General features: G+C 41.5%; 1 protein-coding gene across 5 annotated transcripts in view; it reads left to right on the top strand.

Annotated features, from left to right (window-relative positions):
• The window catches only part of znf385b (zinc finger protein 385B), a 130,015-nt gene that overhangs the window by 85,882 nt on the left and 26,909 nt on the right, over window positions 1-17,224 (top strand). For all 5 annotated transcript variants that reach the window (XM_082176686.1, XM_082176687.1, XM_082176685.1 and 2 more), the window contains one exon: window positions 11,240-11,382. In XM_082176686.1, coding sequence (XP_082032812.1) covers window positions 11,240-11,382 — 143 coding nt within the window. The remainder of the gene's footprint in view (window positions 1-11,239; window positions 11,383-17,224) is intronic.

The raw sequence follows: 17,224 nt of genomic DNA, 5'->3' as shown, positions 1-17,224 counted from the left end.
ACCAGGGTTGGTTTTTCCAGAACGGCGCTACGAGTAGCACTGAGCATCCTTCTCTGATCCGTTCTATCACCTGAGGCAGGAGAAAGACGGGAGGAAAGGCATAGAGCGGGCGGCGGGGCCATACGTGAGCCAGCGCGTCCCTGCTCTTGGAGAAAAATTCCAGACAGTGAGCGTTTTCTTGAGACGCGAACAGGTCTACTTCCGCTCTGCCGAATTTCTTCCACAGCAGCTGGACTGTCTGTGGGTGTAGAGGCCATTCGCCTGTCGGAACATTGTTTCTGGACAGTCTGTCCGGTCCTACGTTCAGGAGCCCTGGCACATGCGCTGCTCTCGGCGAGAGCAGGTTGCGCTGAGCCCACACCAGGAGGCGTTCTGTCAGCCTGTGCAGGTTTCGGGACCTGAGGCCGCCCTGGCGATTTATGTAGGACACCACTGACATGTTGTCCGAGCGGACCAGGACGTGGTGTCCTCGTATTTAGGGACAAAAACGCGTCAGTGCGTTGTCTACTGCCAACATTTCGAGGCAGTTTATGTGTAGAAGCTTCTCCCGTTCTGACCATTGGCCGAAGAACGGTCTGCCCTTGAGCAGTGCTCCCCATCCCAAGGTGGAGGCGTCCGTAGACACTACCTTCACACTCGAGGAAGTCCCCAGGCTAACACCTGATTGGTACAAGTCGTTTGCTTTCCCAGGTTTCAGAGCTGCGATGCATTTCTGATTGACCTTGAGACGAAGCAGACCGGAAGCCCACGCTCGGCGCGGTACTCGCGCTTTCAGCCAGAACTGTAGCGGGCGCATGCGAAGCAAGCCCAACTGAAGTACTGATGATGCTGAGGCCATGAGACCTAGCATCCTCTGAAATTTCTTGAGCGGGACAGATGCGCCGCAGCGGAAAGAGCTCGCTGCGCGCTGAATGTCTAGTACGCGCTCTGGTGACAGTCGCGCTATCATAGACAGCGAGTCCAGTTCTGTGCCCAGAAAAGATATTATCTGTCTGGGAGACAGAGAACTCTTCGCCCAATTGACCCAGATTCTCGAGGTGATCGAGCAAAATGGTCCTGTGCTCTATGAGCACCGAGTGAGATTGAGCTAGAATCAGCCAATCGTCCAAGTAGTTCAATACTCGCATGCCCTGTAGTCTGAGGGGTGCGAGCGGCTAGAGACAAGCCGAACGGTAGGACTGAGCACTGATATGCCTGGCCCTCGAAGGCGAATCTCAAACGTCGCCTGTGACGTGACGCTATTTGTATTTGAAAATATGCGTCTTTCAGATCTATTGACACAAACCAATCTCCTCGGCGAATGTGCGTGAGGGTTTTTCTGGTCGTGAGCATTCCGAACTGTTGCTTTGCAAGCACTCTGTTCAGTTGCCTTAGATCTAGTATGGGTCTGAGACCCCCGTCTTTTTTCAGTACCAGGAAGTATCTGCTGTATAGCCCTCCTTCACTCTGAGCTTGAGATAAAGGCTCTATGGCCCCTTTGCTCAACAGTTTCAAAATTTCGGCTCGAAGTAGGTGGTGCTACTTCTGTTTTTACCGTAGCTTCGACGCGCGTCACATAGCGGCGAGGGCGTCGGCGAAACTGTAGCGAATAGCCTCTTTCTATAATGTCTAGCACCCACTTCAAAACCCCCGGGTAGCCTTGCCCATGCATCTGCACGAATGGCTAGGGGCTGAATGCGGAGCGCGCTCTGGTCGCTCAGCGACAGAGGGGCTTCGGTGTGCTGTAACATAAGCGTCGCGCTTCGAGGCAGGGGGCGCGCTGATAACGGCGGGCAGATTGCCCGCGCTCGACTCCTTTGCGGTGGTCAACCGAGAGGGGAGGGCTGGGCGAGTCCCGTAGGACCTGTCATGTCTATGTGTGAATGTGGGCGCGGGATAGCGGGCACATTTACAACACTGAGAGCATTGTTCGCCTGAGCAGAGCGAATGCACGTTGGTTTTGTTTTTACAGAAACCTTGAGATATGCGGAACGTAGTGTTTGTGGGCACTGGGCAGTGGGCACATTTACCACGTTTAATGCGCAATCGACCTGGGTCGATTTCATGTGCGCGAGCCCTGTGTGACGGGCTGTGTTTCTGTGTAGGAATTTCGTCTACATTCGTAACACCATCGGCCGTGGCCGGGACACCAGAAAATACACTCTTATGGGATTTATCTGGGTAGCCGTAAAAGCGGCGTTTGTGTGCAGGCAAGCGGGCTATTTCGCCGACTTGTTTACTGCAGAATACACTGGAACAGTCGCATTTACTGGAACTGAACGAGCGAGAAGTTGCCATAGAAACAGAAAGCGTCAACATGCTGGCGTTTGTTTGCAGGCGTGCGTGTATTACAGCAGGCTTGTTCACTGCAATATTGACATTTCCAGTCGTCTGAACTTCAGAGGCGGAAACCATAGAAACAGAGTTTGGGTGCAGGCGAACGGGTTGTACCACGCGCTCGTTGGCTGCAAAATACACATCTGCAGTCGCCTTTTCAGGGAACTGCCAGAGCGAGAATTGACGGCAAAAAGTGTGTTTTGCCGGTAGACCCGGGATTCGATCGCGGGTCTCTCGCGTGAAAATCTGACGATCTACCACTGGACCACAGAGGAAGACACATAGATAATCAGTAGCGCGAGTATTATCAAAGAGCGTCAACATGCTGGCGTTTGTTTGCAGGCGTGCGTGCAAAACAACAGGCTCGCTCACTGCAATATTGACATTTCCAGTCACCTGAACTTAAGAGGGGAATGAGAAATGTGTCAGGAGTGGAGGTCGGCCCGGCCGCAGCGGGGCTAAAAAAACACCCTTTTCTCCTTTCGCCAGTGACGCACGGGAACCATAGAAACGGTGTTTGGGTGCAGGCGAGCGGGTTGTACAGCGCGCTCGTTGGCTGCAAAATGCACATCTGCAGTCGCCTTTCAGGGAACTGACAGAGCGAAGCATTGGCGGCATAAAATATCTGCCGTTAGACCGGGATTCGAACCCCGGTCCCTCGTGTGAAAAACCTAAGATTCCGCCACTGAGCCACAGGGGGGGAACACAAAGGTGAATAGATGCATGAGCATATAAAAGAGCGTCAACATGTTTTCTTCGGCGTTTGCTTGCAAGCGTGCGTGTTACAACAGGCTCGTTTGCTGCAATATTGATATTTCCAGTCGCCTAATCAGGGAACTGAGTTGTCTTTTCGCCGGTGAGTGACGCGTGAATGGGGCGCAAGGGCAGGGTAGCTTTCTTGTAACGTAAAGAAAAACTAACCCCGATCGTCCGCTTCCAGCCTCCCTTGTGAACGGCGCAGTTTGCGCGGCTCGAACAGAGGGAGAGAGAAAGCTAGCCCCGTGACCGTCCGCTCCTGACATCCCCTGTGAACGGCGCGGTTTGCGCGGCTCGAACAGAGGGAGAGCAGGTATCATCCCCCAAGCAGGCAAGGCAAGCGGGCGCACCGGCGAGCTTTGCGGGTTGGGGGGGGCGGAGGAGCAGTCTCGGAGAAGGATGCCAGGTGAGTCCTCAGAGTCACCAGGCAGTAACTGGCTCGCAGTGAGGGCGGTCGCCGTCAGCGAGCGCGAGCGCGAGAGCTGCGTGATCCTCAGGAAAGGGGCGTCTTGAAAAAGACGCCCGGCTCTTTTAGTGCAATGAGAGTGTGTGTCGCGGCGGCGAGCACACACACATACACAAAACACAGTAGCAGAGAAAGGATATAACGCCGGATAGCGCAGCAGGAAGGCGACTGAAGGCGGCGCGGCCAGCGGCTTCAGAGTGTCGACTCGTCCCGCTGAAAGGCTTTTTCAGACGGCGCGGCTTCTCTCCGGGTCCAGCGATGCGAGAGCTTCGCTGAAGAGATGAAAAATCAGTGAGCTAGCCTCTCGAAGCTATGTTTATAGCCCTAGACCACGCCCATTCTGGCGGGACGTGACGTATTGGGCGCGAAGCGCCCCCATTGGAGCTGACGTCACGAGTGGGCCTTATCGATAGGCTGCTGCAGTTGCCGCAGGGCAGCCAATAGGCGCACAAGCCGTCTCGCCTGTGTCTGCATGCTGCCGCAACGCGTTTTACATTATTTCAAAATTAAGGATAATTTTTTGGCTTCAGTATCTCGCGGAAAAGAGATTTTCCCCTAGCGTAAGATTTACGCAGTACGAGAGTACCTCTCGTAAGAGAACCTCTGAGAGACAAGTGCCGCTACCAGATGTTGCTCAGGCGTTTCATTTCTCGAATCGTATAGAAACACATGGCTAGATGATGAAACGGAGTTGAAAGAGAAACTTGGGTCATCGCCTTTAAAGTTGTTCATTTATGTTCGCGATTGTGCTGCATTCACTCACAAAAATAAATGTTTTATATATTTACGGTTGGAAATTTACAAATTATCTTCATGGAACAGGATCTTTACTTAAAATCCTAATGATTTTTGGCATAAAAGAAAAATCGATAATTTTGACCCATACAATGTATTTTTGGCCATTGCCACAAATATACCCGTGCTACTTGTGACTGGTTTTGTGATCCAGGGTCACATGATTTGGGATGGGATCAATGTTGAAATCAGTTGTTGTGGAAACTGCATGTTTTATGAATAAAGAGTTCAAAAGAACAGCATTTTTTTTTTTTTTTTATATATATTTTTTTGTGACATTATAAATGTAATGTTTCTTTTGAACAGTATCATAGATAATCACAATTTTTAAGCTGAAACATCAAACCTCATATCTTCTCAAACCGTTAACCTTTCAACCCTTCACATTTACCATAAATACAGTTTTTTTCCAGCCAGCAGGTTGCAGCTAAATGACAAATTAACCTTTTAGAAAGTGTATATAACAATAAATTGATGAATTTACAAAACATGATACAATAATGTGTGTTGAAAGGAAAAAAGGAAATGTTTTCTGAGGAACCTGAAGACTACCTGCTGAAAAATTCTCAGCTTTGCTAACAAGCCGTCAGACAGGAGTCTGAAAACATTTTTTTTGTGTGTGTGTGTTAAAAACCACCTGTTGTTTACCTGGCTGCGGTATTTCAGCTCAGGATTATATGCTGAAAATGATTTTAACCTTCCATTTACCTTTACTAATGACATGCAGCTCACAAGCTTTGGGGTTGCAGCTGATTTCTTCAGCATTGTTAGGAGGAGCTAACCTTGGAAACAGCTAACCAGCATGATCATTACCTGCATCAACAACTGACTGCAGTAGATGTTGGAGAGCTCTGTGTGAGTGTTCAAGGCTCTATAGCCTGTTGGTGGCTGATTGGAGAGGGTTTGGTGATGTTTTTCCATTTTAAGAGGTTCATTATATTCCAGCAGAACCGGATGCATAATATAAAAAAACATTTGATAGCTTTTACCCCATTTTACCTGTTTTTTAACCTCTAAATTAAAACATTCCCTATCCTCAGATTGAATTACTATCAGCATAAGCAAAAACAAAATGGATTAAAAAAGGGAAATGAAGAGTTTATTTTTACCCTCTCCATTATCAAGGTAAATGCAAATCCTGATACGGCCTTGTTCAAATCGCATACCTGGAATCCATGTAAATTACACTGAACTCTATCTCTTCTCACAACATGCTCTCTGGCTGTCACCGCCGTTTCCCAGGTAACAGTCATTACTTTCATCGGTTTCATTCTCGGGATGCTGATGTTGTTTAAGAGATGGTGAATCTATTTGAATGACACATACATTCAAGTCTCTGATACTCCTGATAACTGTTGCAATTGATAAACAAATCACAGCAGAAGCTCACTGCCAATTCATATTCTAATTCTATAATCTTCTTGAACAGAGTAAAGAGAATGAACATTTTGTATTTTAGCCTTCAAATAACTACTAAGTGTTTTTGGACATGGAAATATCAATATGGTAATTATTCATAATCATTATTCATTATTATATTTTTGTATTTATTTTCAGCCTTTTTATTAGCCTGGCTAACATCAGACCTCTTCTCATTGAGACGTGGTCGGGGAACCACATGTTCATTTTCTCGTATTTGAGGCGTGGTTTTCGAATGCCGTTTATTGGGCGCTACGAATGCCTATCAAATGTGCCTGTACGTAGCTCATAGCCAATCGTTTCAATTATACCAGATAACGTATGTAGAGCGACAGAAATTCGACGAGGAAGAAGACGATGGGTCAGAGATTTATGTGTACGCGATGGTGTTCAGCGACTATTGCCGTTTGTGCAAGACAAACATGAGGGTAGAAGGTATATATGGATATAAACAAACTGCTTCGGTGTGTCGCATAGACATCGTCATCGTCTTGCTGCTCCCTCCCCGTTCTGTGATTGGTCCCCTCGCTGAGGCGAAAATCTGGTCCATGGAATCCAGGCTGCCTAGCAGCGTGAATAAAATCGCGCTGCGCGCACGGCAGCATAGGGAAACCCAGGCTACCTTTTTATAGGATTTTTAATTAATCTTTCTGCAAGTAACATAGTAATGCCAGTAGTTGGCGACAAATTACTATGTTTTTAAGTGACTCACTGCCTTAACTAGTGAGTCATTGAATCATTCACTCAAGAGATTCGTTCTATGTTTCATTCAGGAAGTACACGTCACACTGTGGACGCGCAATGCCGTAGTATGGAGTTTGTTTTCATTGGCAGAACAAAAATACAGTTTTGTGTGTGTATGTTACTGAATATGTTTTTTCGCCTATTGTGGGGGTTTTTTTATATAAAAGTGGTTTCACCACGGCAATACCGAATGCTCTGAATAATCAGAACAACAATGATTGCTCGTGTTGCTTTTTGTTTGAATCATAAAGATGTGGTTTATATTTAATTTATATTAGATAACAAAGTGGTAATGCTTATATTGGATATTCCAGTGAATTTTAAATGTAAGGTGCCCATTATATTATTTAGTGTTTTTATTGTTTTATATATTTTTTTTTTTTTATAAATGTTTTTTTTACAATGCACATCATAAATAATCACTGCCTCTGTTTCTGTTTTCTCCCATGCTCTGTATGTGCTTGTCTGCTTCATTACACCTGATCTGGCCAAACACAGCTATTTGGCTGCAGAGTGCATAATGAAGAACAGTTATTACTGTAGCCCATTTCACACACACAGTTTATCCTGTCATTGGTTTTAATGATTGGCCCTGACCACAGTCATGTCTGCCCTGCATCACAACATCTTGTCTTTTTGTAATGGTTCGCTAGTATTATTCCCTGCAATTTAGCCTGGTGTCGAGGTAGAGTATAAGAGTGGTTAAATAAGTACAGAGAAAAAGAGAAACTGTTAAGGAAATACATTTACTTTGTTTTTTTGATGCATGGAATCCAGATCTTTTCAAAGCCAATTTAACAATCCACAGGAAATACAGGAAATTCACAAGTTTCATAGTTAAAAAATTAACTCAAGTCATATTTACCACAGGGAATCTCAGTGAGAATTTTGATGCCTGAGATCGCGAGTTGGTCGTGCCATAAACTTTAAACATGTCTGACTGGAGAATGATTGCTTCTGTGACTGGTATTCTTTATTAGTTTTAATTTTTTTCCATAACAGCTACATCACCTTGTCTTGGTGTTAATATATTTTACGTAGCCTATATTATTATGAAGCGTATTGTATGTTTTATACACAGCGAAAATAGCATGTATTTGACAGAAATTCCAGAATTGTCAGCAAGCTGACTATTCTAGATAGTGCAGCAAATGTTCATATAGCTGTCAATGAATGGGACATTAAATATCATTTTGGCTTTAAAAAGATTTTCCCAATAAATAGGCAAGAATAAACCTGGTGTCCTCCATGATTCCTGCTCTTTCCTACAACAAAGCACTTGAATGCGATAAGCTCGTAATCCAGACTTCAGAAGTGGGAAGTAGGAAATTTCTGAGAGCACACGAAGGCAGCATAATATTACTTCCTAACCACCATGGATGTTGACCTTTGACCCTTAGCCATAATTTTATGACTGTTGTCTTTCTTATATCACAGTGGCTGTGTCTGAAATCGCATTCTCTTAAGTACTGCTTTTTAATAAGTAATTACTTTGTGACTGTTAAAAAAGTATGTTCTATATTGTATGAATGGGTGCAGTAATCCGGTCATATTACATTTGTCATGTTGTCTACCAGTTTAGCTGCAGCATTGCGTGATAGTAAAGTGTCCATCAGATGCACAGTTATGTTTAATGAATACTGTGAATTCGGACATACTACTCTTTTCACATACAGTGCAAGTAGGGAAGTATGTTATTTCGGATGCAGTCTGTTTTTATGACAACATACAAACTGCTGACAAACGTGATAATGCGTTTGTATTTTATTGCAGTGGCCAGATGTATAACTCTTAAAATGAATCATTTTGGCAGGAAAAAAAAAACATATTGCTAATGATTATTGGCTTATTTGGAAGTCAAAATAATCCCTGAGAAAATTTTACTTTGTGATTAGACAATTCATGCATCAAAGCGGTTAAACTAATTCAGTGTGTCAAAACCTTAATGATGAGGACCATCATTACCCATCTGAATCAGCACATCTCTGATGGTTTCATTAAGCTTTGAAATATGCAGCGTTTTGCCTCATCTGAAACCATGAAAACACACTTGTTTTATTAAACTGAATGTTCTGGTCGGGCCACAGAGCTTCAAATCACGGCTATGAATTTTGATGCCAGTCGGAGGGCCAAGTTCAGTTATTACATGTGGTTCTCATTAAACTCGGCAAATGGGAATAAAATATGTCTGTTTCAGCGCTCAGATGTACAGGTGGAGAGGGAGACATCTGTCTAGCGATGGAGTGTGTGCATTTGTAATGAAACGAAGTGGACTTGTTCTGGCCTGTGCATTGCAGTCAGTGATGTTTAAAAAAAAACAAAAAAAAAACATCTTTTACACGTAGCCTAAATTAGAAGAGATTTTCTTGAAAATGTTGACTTTGATAGTGTCAAAAACACTGTTTTGAACACACTGTAACCATGCTTTTTTTTCATCTCCATAATTGGATTTTGTTTTACAACCACAAATGCAGTTTTATATAACCAAACAATGTTTGAGAGGCAGCCACAAAACATACTACAAGACGCCTCATTGAGCTTGTCTAGTCAGCCTTGACTTGTTGAATGGCATCTAAAAAGGGAGCCAAAGTACTCTGCCTTTCTCCTTTTGCTGTTTTGCTGTTTAGCTCACACTGACAGCCTTTGATTCCTTGTTTTATTTTTCGTACTTTTGTTCAGACAGACCAAATGACAAGAGAAAAAGCACATTTGCAGCATGTTTTTTTCTTTTTCCTGCAAAGAGCACAAATGTGCCACACTAGCTTATGATTAAAGCAGCTTTAGTGTGCATTATACCTCCCGGAGTGCCGTGCAACAGCTTTAGATGTTCCTCTGCCATGCTAAAAGCATGTTTGCTTTACTGTTGCCATCATTTTTACCAGCATTACAAGGATTTGTTAACCATTACATAAAGAAATTCAAGACTAAGTCGACACAGCCATGGTCTGCAGTTTTTTGGCCGCACTCAGGCTGATTATGTTTCTCAGCTTGACCTCTGATTCATGCAACGAAGGATCTCGGATCTCTCTTAATTGAGCAGCGAACTGGAAATGACCCTTTTCCTTTCGTCACATACATGATTAGATATCTCCGTGGCACATTACACGAGATCCTTCTTCATTACATGTCCGATTGGAGCTGTCATTGTGTCATATAAATGGACATGCTACTGCTCACGCTTATCAAATCATATCAGGGGCCAATTTATTCAGCAATGTCTCACTAACATTACGACTCGGTTTTATTATAGAAGAAGTATGTGATCCAGATCTCCAGTCAGGATGAATAACTGTGAGTAAATGAATAGAGACTAAGTTAAGGCGGGCGTACACTGTGCGAGTACAGACACTCGGGAGGTCGTGAGCCATTGATAATCAGTTAACAGATAATTGTGTCAAAGGTACATGGCACTACTGTACTGCACGGCGGCAATTCATGCTAAACACGGAGACTGGAGCTTTCAATGTTTCTGCTATAGCTTCAGACAGAAAAAAGAAAGAAAATGAAAGACAACTAGAGAGTCTATTTGTATGTGTGTCACTCACTGGGCTATAATAATATTCATAATATTCATAGATCTAGTGTATGTGACAAGGTTGTGCATGATTTGGGGACAGCTAACATGTTTAAAAATTGTCTAGAGGTGCTCATAACTTGGCTTGGTTCGTAATTCCTCTCACACAGTTTGAGCCGCGACCATACGAGCATCAACGATTTCCACACGATTTCTCCTGAGAGAATCAAATCTCCTGCAAGCTTGTACGACAACAAAAGTCGTACCGTGTACACCCGTCTTGAATTAAAAACTACTTAAATGAATGATCTTACTTATAACAAATGTGTATTCATTATCCACTACGTCACGACACCAAATTGTACAACTAGTACTCCTTACATGAGGAGAAACGAATTACAATTAATCTTAATAGAGTTTGGTAAAGTGTTATTTTTATCTATTAAGTGTTATTATTATCTATTAAAGTATTTAATAATGTCTTGAATTAACTTTTATTTTTACATTTTATATTCTTCTGTCATTTTATTTGTTTTTAATGCATTTCTATTTAGTTTTTTAAAATTTGTTTTAGTAATCTTAACACTTCAACTAATTTTGTTTCAGCCTTATTTTAATTAATAAAAACGTTTTGTAATAGTTTTTGTTTCAGTTAACAATAACAACACTGTTTTGGTGTTAGCACACTCTAATAAACAAATGCTTAGCACACACAAATATTGGGTAAAATATTTAATTTTATTAATACAATGTTGTATAGAATGAAATAAGTATATTATATTTTAAGCATTTTTATAATCCACATTATTAAATGCATTTTTTGCATTACGTTTGTTAGAGTTTATTATGGGATAGGTTTCTCGCAAATAATATATGTGCCTATGATGTCTTAAAGGGATAGTACACCCAAAAATGAAGGAGAGTCAATGATGACATAATTTTAATTTTTGAGTGAACTAGCTAGGTTCAGAACTTTCCTGATATGTTTCTCATCGCCCTCTCACTCATTTCTATCTCTTTTGTACCAGTCTTCCTCCCCAGAGCGCTCAGGTATTCTGCTTCTTTGGCCGACGATGATGAGTTAGTTTCCTCCAATAGTTTCCCGCTCTCTAACGTACCTTCTCTTGCTCTCCTCATCTGTGCATGAGTGAGTGCAGGAAAAAGTCCCTACAGCTTTGAAAGTTTTGTCTTTTCTTTGTCTTGACCCTCTGCTTCTTTTTCCACTCCAGGAAGTTCCTGTCATAGCAACACGCTCCCCGCGTTGGTTCGGACTCCTTCTCTAATGATGCAGTCCGGTCTGGACATGAAGCCTTTCATGACCTTCCCTGTGGAGAGCTCCTCTCCGGTCGGCCTGTTCCCTAATTTCAATACGGTAAGCAAGCCTGCTTTCATCTCCTTTCTTTTGGCCGCCTGCCTCTTTAATGTTGGCCTCGTTCCTGTGTGGGTTGACACTGATGGAATTAAAACCTTCTCTGAAGATTCAGAATAACATTGAGTATGGGTAGATAATGTTTTTCATGTTAAATGTATATCGTTCCTCACAAACTGCAGCTTGTGAGGTTGTTTGGAAGAGAGTCCAATAATTGTGTGCTAGCGGCTATTTAGAATGGCATACTACACTGGAGCCTCAGCCAAAAATGAGGTTAGCATACAGCAGGGGAAAAACAATGCTGAATGCAAATAGCAAAATTCAACTAGTCATATAAACCATGCATAGTTAGGACAGCAAAATAAACTGGCTTTTCGATGTTTAAAGGGTATTTTGCCATTTTTAATTTTGTGGCTTGCAGAAACTTAGAAACTTGCCAGTCAATCAAGACTCTCAGCTGATCCACGTCTACCTATAGGAATATGACACCTATCACTGTGTTCATATATAAGCTCCTTCAGTATTATCAGCAGCCATCACATTCTCAGGAGCTTATTACCCTCCTCCATCCCCAACTCCTCTCGTCCAGTCAGGATTTGGCCTTCTGATTCCCCTTTGAATCAGACTAAATTCTCAAATGATATTGTTCATTAAAATATTGACATTAATGACATCTGCAATACATTCATGTTGGTTCTGTTCTGTTAACCCTAAGGGGGGTTATTGCTGCTCTCCCTGCTCTTATCCATGCTAGGCTGCATGGATGCGCAGGGAGTTCTTGCCCTGAACAGAACCATACCGCCAATCCTAACTATATGCAAATGGTCAGTCGTATTTGACGATAGTGGTCCTGACAGAATTGAGTATTGTTGGACCTATGCAGTTAGTGGCAATATTAATAAATTTCAGTGAGAATTCAATGCCATTTGGGTTCTTTTTCAGCAAACGTGCTAATTCCAAGCACTAGCATTATTTCTGACACGAAGAACAAATAGATTTGCAGCGATCGCTTTGTCGCATCCAAGGTAGACACAGTGTTAGTTCACTTCTGGATCAACTGTTAGTGGTCTATGTTTGTTTAAACATCCTTAAGCAGTGACTCTTTCTATTCCTAGCGCGTGGGCAAAAATGACAAAAAGCATTGCAGGCAAGTTGGTCATATTTGCTCACTCTATTCAACACGAGATCTGCTGCTTCAGTTTTATTATCTGCCTTTTGTTCTTGTTACCTTGATATTAAAAAATGTAGCAGTATCATATGTTCAGCTTATCATATCAGTTAATGGCAGTTTAATTAGTGATTATTGTTTTTTATCAAAGTATGCAGCCCTTCTTTGCAGTATATTCCATTCTGAAAGTCACCAGTGTGTTTGAGGGAAAGTCTGCAGACGTGTCGACCCCTCACGCATTGATTCTAGCCCCTGATCCAACCCCCAAAATGAAGGAGTAAAATCGATTTGTGCTTTTATCTCCCCTAACCCAGACTGTTGTGGTGATTGCAATGAAGGGAGACAGAGAGAGAGAGGCTGATGGGATCTGAAATAGAAAGAAATTCAGTCTGAATTTGGGGCTTGTTTAACCACCGCTGTTTTATTGTGCCACTCAAAACCTTCTTCTTCTTTCTTTTCACTTTCTCCCTCTGTCTCTTTCACTTTCTTGTCACTCTTCTCACTCTCTGCTGTGCACTGTCCTGCCCTGATTCAAAGTGACAGTGCTCTTTAAAGCGGTTACTGGAGGCTAAGGCTTGGGTCAGTGGGACACGAGGGTGGTGTGCCATTTAGAATTAAATTACAATGTCTTTTAAATGTCAGTTCAATTCTTAAATTCGATTTCATTTTAGATACCAAACAGGATGCAGTATTTCAATTTTATACATAACAAAAGGCACTTCCTTAATCCCATCATCCTACAGAAAGTAAATATATATTGTAGTTATATAATATTGAATTGGAAGTCAGTAAATTCTTCTTCCTGTCATTGCAGCCTGGAGAACTTCCTGTGTGGTGTTGCTAATTCAATTCTAATTCCAGCTTTTGAGTTGAATTCTCACAGATCTGTCTGCAGTTGACCGCACTGTTTTTATGGCCCAGCACCCAATGGATTGCTCCAAAAATAAACAAATAAACACGGCAGAAGCTGTCATAATTACTGCTTGACTGTTGGTGCAAATCAAGAGGTTCTCCAGGCTGCAATCACGCCACCGCAAAATTAGCGTAATTATACCGTCTCCCTACAAGGCCATCAAATGAATTATTTTCTCCTAATGAAGCTAATCACTGTAGTCTCTGTTGAGCTTCCCAGGAACTGCATAGGCTAATGATAGTTGGTGGTGCACACGATTTGCGTGTATTTTCGGAGGTATCACTTGATCAGCGCTGTTGTTTGTTTATCTCTTATACTGATTTCACCTCTTCTACCTCTTGTCATGCTGACTCCCCTCCAATCAACATCTAAGGTTCTCAGCTGCGTCATTCCTACTATGCAGTACATTTTCATGCCCATCTCATTAACATTTTTTGGAGTTTTGGACACTCCAAAAACATTGGAGTGTCCGTGCTCAACTAAGGCAGAGGCGGCATCTATGCCGGTGAACCGAACAATGGTGTAATGATTCAGTTCGACTCCCAAGACAAGACGATGCTCACCCGACTGGCCAATAGGAACGTGGCCCCGCCCATGACACAATTTTCACAGCGAAAGCAAAATCCTGACATGAGAGCAAGAAATTGCATCGAGAGCAAAGAAAAGCGTTTTGAGAGAAAATGTTTTTTTTTTGAGAAAATGTTTTCACACTGATAGCAAAAAATATATATTTGAGAGTTTTTTTTTCAAAGTATTTTGAGAAAAAAAAAATTTCTCAGAAATAATTTTAAAAATGTCACATTTATATTTTTTTATGTTCTATGAGAAAATACTTTCTCTCAAAACTTTTTTTAGTCTCAAATATGATTATTTTTTGCTATTGGTATGAAAACTTTTTCTCTCAAGTATTCTTTTTTCACTCATGAAATGCTTTTTTGCTATCAGTGTGATAACTTTTTCTCTCAAACTTTTTTTTTCTCTCAGATCATTTATTTTCTCGCATGTAATAAAGACACAATTCTAGCTCCATAAATATCACAATTAATTAAATCTAGATTTAAATTTTAATCAGTTTCACCAGTTTGGTTTGAGCGTATATTACCATTTTTCCATAAGTGAATAAAACATTTACCTAACCCTAACATTCTAATTGAAATATTTCAAACTAGGCATATCTGTAATGTTGTTACAAATAAGCTTTTTAGTGCTTAATTCCTTTCTATACACACACAGTTCAGTAATTCTCGAGAGTGACATCCGCATTCTACAACTGAATTAACTGCAACCTAAAAATGCAAGTAGTGACAACCGCATTTACAAAAAATTATACACAGTGTTTACAGAACCAAACTAAACAACTAGTTGTTAATGGCGTATTTAAACACACATCAGAGATGTGTCTCTCTTATGTGTGCGGTGCAAGAAAACCACTGGGAAAACCACAAGTGGTCAGAGCGTTGACTCATTTGTGTTGCCAGATCTTGCTGGAAAAACAGTGAACAAGAACAAGATTCACTCCTGTATTTAAATGCAGTTGTCACTCCAGAAACTATTTTGTGAGATTAATTGTTTTATCTAAAAAATTCTATCCTGTTTGATAAAATCACAGAAATTGGTATGTCATCCTTTTGAAAGTTACAAAATATCAAAGTGAGTCCTTCCGTTTTTCCCCAACTTTAGCTCTTTATTCAGTGTTATGCTTCTCAGCCTCATCTTTTCAACAAGGCATATTTCTGAATGTTTAGTATATCTTTTTTTTTTTTTTTACATTTCTTTAAATTCTAGCATAAATATTTTTATTATTATTTTAAGTTACAGAGTTTTGAAAGTACTGTATAACCTCAACGAAGAGAGTTAGAGAAAAGAGAACTGCCATTGTGTCATAATAACAAAGAGTTGTGTGTGTGTGTGTGCCCTGACATATGCCTCTCCTGGCACACCGTCAGAGCCGACTGTTTGTGGAACATTATGAGCAGGTGTCCTTATGTATAATTAGTGCTTCCTCCACTCCACATGCAGAGAAGCCTGCAAGTCCTCCCAAGCTGCTATTAACACAAGGCCACCTTCTTACTGAACACGATATCTTTCAAAAAAACACACACATATTCTGCCTTTTGGAAGTGATAACAAAATGATTTACACTAGAGATGGGAATCATGGCAAATTTAATAATTTTAATTCCAAATATACTCAATGGTTCCATTAACTATTTAAAAGCACAAAAAAATCATCACAATTATTATTCCATTTACTATATTTTGTTTAAATACACTTCTGTTCAAATGTTCGGGGTTAGTGAGAATTTTTAAAGAATAATAGTTTTATTCAGCTAAAATCCTTTTGTCAGGATTCTGTCACTTCGGTCTGTTTATTCCTGGTTTGGTGACGGAGCTCTGAGACTCCTTTTGTCATGTCTTGTCATGGTGAGCGTGCTCTCATGCCTATTGTCTAACCTCACCCTGCTTGTTATCTGATTATTGGTTCATTTGCCCCACCTGACCTCCCTCTTTAATATATTTTGATGTAAGTTAAAGGGATGGTTCGGAGTAAAATCAACCTAGGGTCTTTTGCACCATGACCTTGAGCCAAACATCCCCCCAGAAGCCTTTTTTCCCTTGATCGAACATTATTAAAGTTAGAGCTTATTTAGAGATATCAGCCGAATGGCTTAGTGCAGGCGCTAATGGATCCTAGGCTGTATCTCGTAAATTACCCCACTAATAATGCCCGGAATGGGACCAAACTTCTACAGTAGTACAAATAGGTTCTGTACTCATAAAACGAGGCATTGGAAAGTTTGAAAGTACATCAGGAGTTTATTTAAATAACACTTGCCTGATGGCTAATGCTACTGCTAACCCGGACGTCGAGGTTACTTCAGTGATTTGGGAAAAGCACGTAAAAGTCCTGGCAGAAAGCGATGCATAAGGATGTAGTGTAACGACGCCCAGTTCCAGGAATGCACTAATATTTTGTTGGTAGTACCAGTTTGCTACAATTACTAGTTAACACTAAGTTGTCAACACTTCGGGGGGGGGAAAACCATAAATGTTGGATTTACTGGCTTTCTGCCAGGATTAACTTTAATAATGTTCGACCAAGGGAAAAAAGGCTTCTGGGGGTGTGTTTGGCTCGAGGTCATAGTGCAAAGGACCCTAGGTTGATTTTACTCCGAACCATCCCTTTAAGTAATGTAAAAACATGTTTGTCTGCTGTGACTTAAATGTAAATAGTTTTGATCAGTTTTTTTAACTGACCCGACTCATAGGAGCCATATTCATTTACGAATCAAACTGCATTTTTTTGCATGCAAGATGTACTGATGTGATGTATTAGTGATTTCCCCCCCCCCCCCCCCCCCCCCCCCAATGTTTTATTGTACCACATTGGCAGAATAAACGTTTAAGAAATGTTAACAGACCCCATTGTCACCAAAATCATACAGTTTGGCTTTTCAAACCAGTTCAGAACAAGAACCTGATTCTGAGTTAATGAACACAAATGATAACAACAGAAAGTGGAAATGGACTAATTTGCCTCATGATTTGTGAAATATATTGAAAATAAATATCTGCGATTGCGGCAGTTGAGGCAACATTGGATAAAGAGGAGTTAGTCATCAGTGTGATTGTGTTTATGTGCTTGAGAAGACTGCGCCCGATGAAGGATCCCAGTGTGATTACAGCGAGTGCATAGTCACGGCTCTCTCTCTCTATGACTGAAATCAATGCTGCCAGAGTCACAACAGACTGAGGCCGGTTTGT

This window comes from Leuciscus leuciscus (genome assembly GCF_965113295.1).
Source record: "Leuciscus leuciscus genome assembly, chromosome: 7".
In the NCBI taxonomy this organism is placed as follows: domain Eukaryota; kingdom Metazoa; phylum Chordata; class Actinopteri; order Cypriniformes; family Leuciscidae; genus Leuciscus; species Leuciscus leuciscus.
Note: the sequence above shows the minus strand (reverse complement) of the source record. Positions and strands in the feature narration are given on the sequence as shown.